Below are 8412 nucleotides of genomic sequence, written 5' to 3'. Positions count from 1 at the left end.
CACACAGGGGGGAGGGCCGGGATCTGGGGGTCCCCTTGTTAAAAGGGGCTTCCAGATTCCGATAAGCCCCCCGCCCGCAGACCCCCACAACCACCGGCCAGGGTTGTGGGGATGAGGCCCTTGTCCTCATCAACATCGGGACAAGGTGTTTTGGGGGTTACCCCAAAGCACCCTCCCATTCTTGAGGGCATGTGGCCTGGTACAGTTCAGGAGGGGGGGTGCTCTCTCATCCCCCCCTCTTTTCCTGCGGCCTGCCAGGTTGCGTGCTTGGATAAGGGTCTGGTATGGATTTTTGGGGGGACCCCTTGCCGTTTTTTTTTACATTTTGGCATGGGGATCCCCTTAAAATCCATACCAGACCTGTAGGGTCTGGTATAGATTTTGGGGAGGACCCAACGACATTTTTTTTTTAAATTTTGACTGGGGTTCCCCTTAATATCCATACCAGACCTGAAGGGCCTGGTATGGAATTTAGGGGGACCCTCCACATCATTTTTTTTTAATTGTGGTTCGGGGTTCCCCTGTGAGGAATTCCCATGCCGTTTTTATCAATGAACTTTTATGTGTATTGTCGGACCGGCAATTCATTAATAGCCGCGAGTAGTTTAAATGACAATTTTTCCTTTGAAATGTCATTTTGCTGTCAGACTGTTCTAAACACGGGAAACATGCGCCCCTTTAAGGCATACTATAGACACCCCCCAGGTAAGAAATTTAAAGGGATATTCCACTTTTATTGTTTCACTTTAAGCATTATTAAAATCACTGTTCCCGAAAAAACGGCCGTTTTTAAAACTTTTTTTGCATTGATCCATGTCCCCTGGGGCAGGACCCAGGTCCTCAAACACTTTTTATGACAATACCATGAATATAAGACTTTAAAATTAGCACTTTTGATTTCTCCCGTAGACTTTTAAAGGGTGTTCCGCGGCAGATTCGAATCTGCCGCGAACACCCCAAATTGTTCACTGTTCGGCGAACTTGCGAACAGCCGATGTTCGAGTCAAACATGAGTTCGACTCAAACTCGAAGCTCATCCCTAATCACCACACACACCGGAGTGAGATAAGAAATTCTCAGCCCATTACTCACAGTTATCTCTAAGCTGATGACCTGTAGGGGCTTGTAAAGTGTTGTCTATGAAAATATAGCGCACCAAAGTTTGTTGTAATTTCAGGGGCACACACCATTTTAACTACTTGCCGACTGGCTCACGCCGATATACGTCGGCAAAGTGGCACAGGTGCTCAAATGACCTACCCGTACGTCACTGTGTCACCGGCGGCTAGCGCGCACATTTTTATAGCACTGATCGCTGTATAAATGCCAATGGTCCCAACATAGTGTCAAAGGTGTCCGATCTGTCCGCCGCAATGTTGCAGTCGCAATAAAAATCGCAGATCGCCACCATTACTAATGAAAAAAATTAATAATAAAAATTTTCTCACATCTCCCGCCTCCCCCCACATATCTTTATACAACCTCCCCATACACGTATCCCAGCATGGAGGGGCTCAGTGAAGGTGGTGGTGAAGGTGTGGAGGTGTCGGATCGGGTCACACAGATCATAAAAGGAGATCCGCCCGGCCTCATAATCCAGATATATCCTGACTCTGTTACTGGAGGGATTTGTGGGTAAGAGGATCTCTTCACTGTCATGTATCACTGAATACTTATAATCATCATCATTATCATCAACATAACAATCCTTTTCCAATCCCCAGGACTTCTTATTATCTCCAATCACTGACTCCCCCCCTCTCCTCTCTATACTGGGGTAACACATCCCGACTCTCCACCAATCTGACCCCCCGACATCCACTTCCCAGTAATGTCTCCCTGAGGAGAAACTCTGACTGCTCATCACCTGATAATCCTGAAATCTCTCTGGTGTTTCTGGGTGATTCTGGTTTCTATATGACCAGGATACAGTTTTCCTGTCATCTGATATCTGTAGATCATTATGAGCTGTTTTTCCATCCAGTAATATGTCTGCAGCTCCCTGTATATAGAAGTCTAAATTTACCTCTGTTATTATATCAGATAATGTGTGTAATGTGTGTGATATCCCAGCCACATCCAGACCCCCTCCATCATGGAGGAGTTCCTCATGTCTCTCTCTGTCCTCATTATCTCCATCCTCAGTATCACACAAGTCACCTTTGTCTGATTCCTGTAAGACAGTCAGTGCATCCGTCATGTTACACAGCTCCTCAATGTGACGCATCTTCCTGGACAGCTCCTCCTTCTTTATTTCCAGATCCCGGATGAATTCCAACAAGGAGCTAGAGACCCTCTCTGCCCTCCCGGAGATGTCCCTCAGGACTTTCTTCTCAAGGTCTTCCAGACGTCTCCTGAGATTAGACACATGCAACTCGTTTAGTTCCAAATTCGTTTTTTAATAAATTTTGACTAATTCATGAAATCGGTAAAATTTCCGAATTTCTGAATTTCGAATTTCTGAAAATTCGGAAATTCGGAATTCATAAATTCAAAATTTCGTAAATTCGAAATTTTGGAAATTGGAAAATTCACAATTTCGGAAATTCGAAATTTTGGAAATTGGAAAATTCACAATTTCGGAAATTCGGAAATTTAGGAATTCGAAAATTGGGACATTCTAAATTTTGGAAATTCTAAATTTCAGAAATTCAAAATTTTGAAAATTTGAAATTTCGGAAATTCGAGATTTCGTAAATTCAAAAATTCGAAAATTCGAATTCGGAAATTCGAAATTTTGGAAAATCAGAAGTTTGGAAATTCGAAATTTCGGAAGTTCGAAATGTCAGAAATTCAAAAATTTTAAATTTCAAATTTCAGAAATTTGAAATTTTGGAAATTCTAAATTTTGGAAATTTAAAAATTCGGAAATTCTAAATTTTCAAAATTGGAAAATTCATAATTTCAGAAATTAGAAATTTCGGAAATTCGGAAATTCAAAATTTTGGAAAATAAGAAGTTCAGAAATTTGAAATTTCGGAAACTCGAAATTTTGGAAATTCAAAATTTCAAAATTTCAGAAATTTTAAATGTCCTAAATTCGAAATTTCGGAAATTCGAAATTTTGGAAAATTCAAAAATTCGAATTCAGAAATTTGAAATTTCTGAAATTTGAGATTTTGGAAAGTAAGATGTTCAGAAATTTGAAATTTCGGAAGTTCAAAATTTCGCAAATTCTACATTTCGGAAATTTGAAAATTCGAAATTTCAGAAATTCGAAATTTCAGAAATTCGAAATTTCAGAAATTTGAAATTTTGGAAATTCAAAATTTCGGAAATTCAAAATTTTGGAAATTCAAAAATTCGAATTCGGAAGTTCGAAATTTCTGAAATTCGTAATTTCGGAAATTTGAAATTTTGTAAATTTGATATTTCGGACATTCGAAATTTCAGAAATTTGAAAATCCAAAAATAAGAATACAAATCTGAGAATTCAAAACAATGAAAATCTGAAAATTTGAAAACCCGAAAATCTGAAATAATAACTAACTAATAATAAATATTTAATTATAGGTATTGGAATTTCCTTTCAAATGTGGCTGTTAGTCAATGTAACGAGTACGAATTTATCTGAAGTTACGAATTATTCGGAAATAACGAATGCCATATCTAAACAAAAGAACGTAACAATCTAATAATAATACATAACAATAATAATAATAATAAAACCTCTTTATTATTATTACTTATTATTAATTTGTTACATTCCATTTGTTTAGATGCGGCATTCGTTATTTCAGATAATTCGTAAGTCAGAGAAATTTGTATTTGTTAAGTTCACTAACATTGGTTAGCTATTATTTCAAATTTTACTGTTTTTCTTTCTTTTTTTCAGATTTTCAAATTTTCGGATTTTCAAATTTTTGAATTTCCTAATTCCCAAAATTCGGAAATTCAGAATTTGAAAATTTGAAATTCGGAAATTTGAAAATTCAGAAATTTGAAAAATCAAAATTCAGAAATTTGAAAATTCTGAAAATTCGAAATTCGGAAATTTGCTAATTCGGAAATTTGAAATTCGGAAATTCTAAATCCAAAATTCGGAAATTTGAAAATTTGAAAATCCGAATTTTCGGATTTCCGAATTGAGAATTTCCGAATTGAGAATTTTCGAATTTCTGAAGAAAGCAAAAAACTAATGAAAAAAAAAACGAAAACAAACTCATTTTTTGTCAGTGTTCATGTCTACCTAAGATCTCTGAACAGGGCAGTGACTGTCTCGGTGTCACCAGCTGCTTCATCTTCTACTTTCCTCCTGTGTTCCTTCAGACTCTGGACTCTTTCCTCCGTCTCCTCTCTCTTTGTCAGAAGATATGACAGAACATTCCTCAGTATCTCCTTCTTCTTCTCAGAAGCCTCATCCAGTGACTCCATCTCATGACCTTTATGTCCTCCAATCATACAACAAGACATACAGATACAGGTATCATCTTCGGTGCAGAAATACTTCAAAACTTCCTTATGGACGGAGCATTTCCTGCTCTCCATGGACAAGGTGGGGTCACATAAGATGTGTTCTGGGGACTTTTTGTGGACTCTCAGGTGTTTATCACACAGAGAAACCTCACAGAGCAGACAGGATCTAACAGCAGGTACAGGATAGTCCACACAGTAAGTACAGAAGACCCCGGACTCCTCTTGATCTGGCCTAGGAGACAGGAAAGTATTTGCTATGTTACGTAGTGCTATGTTCCTGTGCAGTGCAGGACGACTACTGAACATTTTTCTGCATTCAGGACAGGAATATCCTCCAGACCCCTCCTGTGTATCCAGCACACGATCAATACAGACCCGGCAGAAGTTGTGTCCACATTTCAGATTTTCAGGCTCTGTATAAATGTCCAGACAGACAGAACATTTCAGCTCAGCTCTCACATCACCAGACGCCATCGCTGACAGAAGAAGAGAAGCGAAAATGAAAGTCTCTGGACTCGGTTACAACTCGTCTGCACAGGGCGAGGCTGAGCTCAGCTCTTAGTTGACTTGGAAACCTTTCTATGTCAGATTAAGACACGCCCCATGATTGTTTACATTTACACTTATAAAAATCTATTTAACCACTTGAGGACCAGCATGACATGCTTTTCTTCCAGCATTTGTATCCACAGGCCACATCAGGGTGCAGCACCTAGGGGTAGGGCACATTTTTCGTTCAGCAAGCCTGTTATACACCCAGAGCTGAAGAGAAAACCGTGGAGTCTAACCACACAATTTTATGCCTTTAGAAATCCTGAAGATGGTGCTTGGTTTTTGGGAACCTGTACGCAGCTAAGCTCCCAAAAAGTCTCACACATGAGGTATCCCTGTACTCAGGAGAAGCAGAAAAATGTATTTTGGGATGTAATTCCACATATAACCATGCTATGTTTGAACAGTATATCATTTAGTGACAACTTTGTGTAAAAAAAAAAAAAGTGTAATTTTCCCGAAACTTGTGACAAAATAGAAAATATTCCATGGACTCAACATGCCTATGTACGATCAGCCCCTACCCTGTCCACCTTTAGAAGATCCCTGAAAACTCATTTATTCAGGGAAGCCTATCCCACACCCCCATAACTGTCCCTGAGCCACCCCCATCAAATCATTCTTTGCAGCTATTACCTTTTGTACCACCACCCCCTCCCTTTAGAATGTAAGCTTTACGAGCAGGGCGCTCCTGTACCTTTTGTATTGAACTATACTGTAATTGTGTTGTCCCCCTTATACATTGTAAAGCGCTGCGTAAACTGTTTACTCTATATAAATCTCGTATAATAATATAATAATAATAATATAAGCAAATAGCGTGGGGTTTCTACTTTCCAAAAAGGGGTCATGGTTTTGAACTGTCCTGGCATTTTATGCACAACATTTAGAAGCTTATGTCACACATCGCCCACTCTTCTAACCACTTGAAGACAAAGCCCTTTCTGACACTTTTTTTTACATGAAAAAATATAATTTTTTTGCAAGAAAATTATTTTGAACCCCCAAACATTATATATTTTTTTAAAGCAAAGGCCCTACAGATTAAAATGGTGGGTGTTTTTTTATTTTAATGCACTAAAACACACTATATTGCCCAAATGTTTGATGAAATAAAAAAGGTGATCGTATGCTGATTACATGTATACCAAACACGACATGATGTTCACCATCTCCTGTCCATGGAACCCAGAAGATGCTATCAGTGCTGGGCAGAGGTTAGCAGAGCTCTGCCCTGTTGTCAGCACTTCAGCTTTGGGGGTGGCAATCTCCAGATTTTCCACTGCCGATTCTCTGGCATGCTGCTGGACAGGCTTATTCCTCCATCCAAGATCATCCTATGCAGAAACAGGATCATCAAGGTCAGTCAGCACTTGCTGCTTCCGCCATAAGACCTCCGTGTCCATAGCTGCGAGGGCAGGTTGGCAAAGCACACTGTTACTCTGCCACATTGCCGACTCTTCAGCCAGGATTTCAGAGTTGTCAACTGGTATTTCCTAATAGTCTCAGGTAAAGGGAGCCCAGCCCTGGCGCTGAGCAGAATCTAGCAGCTGTCTGTAGGCGATCTCCAGCTCCCATTCCTGAATGGCCAGAAACTCTATATCTTCCAGTGCCCAGTGCACTTCCGAGAGTGCTTGGGATACATGCCACCGGAGGGCTCTGTAGCTCTCCTCCAGCCACATCTCTGCCCAGACGAGCCTGCCTAATTCAGCTGCCTGCTCCTTGTGCAGTTTTTCTCCCAAAAACAGCACCCGCAATCCATACTGCGACCAGTACCTTCCCTGGTGTCGCTGCTCATGGGCTAGCACTTCCTTCCAGAGTTTGCAGCGGATAGAATCAAACCATCCCAGCAGGACCTTCTCTGATACTGGTCCTCTGTGCTGTATCTCTCGCAACCTCCTTCTGAATTCCTCTTCCATGGCAGCTGGTATCTGTACCTCTCCTCTCCTGCTATACGAACATTGGATCCAGATGAAGGTTGGATGTCCTAGACTGCAGGAAGCGTCTCGCTGCTTGCCACCAATGTAACGGATCCTATTCCACACTCTGCTGAGTGCTTCTGTCAGTAATACCACTTTCTCCAGTCTCAATCTAGATATCAGATATTCCAACCGCTCACAAGCACAAAACAAGACGATACTTGTTTAGCTGCTGACATGTACTGTTTTATTTGAGATGACACACAAATATATACAGCAGGCTTACAATAAAATCGTACCCAGAAACCTAATTAACATGAGCTAGTTATCTAATCATTGACCCAGACTAGGTGACTCGGAGATATGACCTTTCAGGGTAAGACTTTACATCTCCTAGCTCACTGACTGTACAATACACATTACCATAAACCATACACATACCATACACATTACCATAAACATCAACACAGGAAGTGCACATGTGCGAGAGCTCTGTAAAGGCCGCTTGAGCCAGAGCTCCACTTCACCCCTGGCCCACGGACTACACGGCGCACAAACTGACCCCCCAGAAGAGCCACAAACAGGCAATCTGCCTCGGAGAAGCACCCAAGCACCCACCCACATGTCTGGACCGGCCGCAAGTCGAGATCTCGGGCCGCAATTCGCACAAGCACAGCAGGACAGGTGTAACAAGATGGCCGCTGACACCGCTTCCATGCTGCCACACTCGGCCTATGAAAGTAAGCTCCCAGAACAGGCAAGTGATCCTCCCAGCCACCGTCACATACTCCCAGGTGACCCAGGGCACCCCACAGCCCCCTCCAGTCCCATCACCGGCCTCCACGGAATCTCTAATAGGCCGCACAATGGAGGATTGCTCCCTTCCTCCAGAGGGGCCCGCTCTCCCTCACATGCAAACCTCCCCATCTCCAGGCATGCTGGCCCAGGACCAGGTCTCACTGCAACAGGACTTATTCTCTAAATTATCTGATCTCCTAGAAAGGGGACTGGCCAATACAGCAGACAAAATCACACGGGACCTCAAGTCGGATTTTTCCAACCTGGGTTCAAGAATGGAGGCCCTTGAACATAAACTTGACATTACTGTTGCTAAAACCAATGAAAATGCCTCACACATCCAAGTACTCCAGGACCAACTGGAAATAGCCCTCTCCAGAATCGACAACCTCGAGAATAGGTCCAGGAGATACAACTTTAGAATCAGAGGCTTACCCAAATCTGGCACGGAAATCACCTCAAGGACCTGTTACCCAACATTCCATCCCACTGCCTGGAGCTGGACAGAGCCCACAGGGCCCTAGGTCCTCCTAGGAAGGATGGGTGCCCAAGGGACATTATATTGAAGCCACACCACTATACTGTAAAGGAGGAGGTCATGCGGCAGTGACGCTCCAAGTCGAAAGTACTCTGCCTGGGCCATAAAAAATATAAATCTTTGCAGATCTCTTCCCCACAACCATACAGAAGAGAAGATCTCTAAAACCTCTCCTCACAGCCCTCTCCC

The 8412-nt window shown here is 42.0% G+C and overlaps 1 protein-coding gene across 1 annotated transcript; it reads right to left on the bottom strand.

Moving 5' to 3' along the window:
• Positions 1–557: 557 nt before the first annotated feature.
• On the bottom strand, positions 558–4910 carry LOC141133788 (E3 ubiquitin-protein ligase TRIM39-like). The gene is made up of 2 exons (XM_073623343.1): positions 4190–4910; positions 558–2354 (listed from the first exon to the last, which is right to left on the bottom strand). Exons 1-2 carry the CDS (start codon positions 4888–4890, stop codon positions 1445–1447), a joined length of 1611 nt encoding a protein of 536 aa, XP_073479444.1. The 5' UTR covers positions 4891–4910; the 3' UTR covers positions 558–1444.
• Between the last annotated feature and the right edge of the window lie 3502 nt (positions 4911–8412).

This window comes from Aquarana catesbeiana, linkage group LG03 (assembly GCF_042186555.1).
Source record: "Aquarana catesbeiana isolate 2022-GZ linkage group LG03, ASM4218655v1, whole genome shotgun sequence".
NCBI lineage: Eukaryota > Metazoa > Chordata > Amphibia > Anura > Ranidae > Aquarana > Aquarana catesbeiana.
This window is presented reverse-complemented; position numbering and strand designations above follow the sequence as displayed.

Excerpts from the sequence above, each read along its gene's own strand:
- LOC141133788 (XM_073623343.1), bottom strand. The coding sequence starts at position 4,890 with ATGGCGTCTGGTGATGTGAGAGCTGAGCTGAAATGTTCTGTCTGTCTG. Across the intron at positions 2,355-4,189 it reads GCCCTGTTCAGAGATCTTAG|GAGACGTCTGGAAGACCTTG; the intron begins GTAGACATGAAC and ends GTCTAATCTCAG.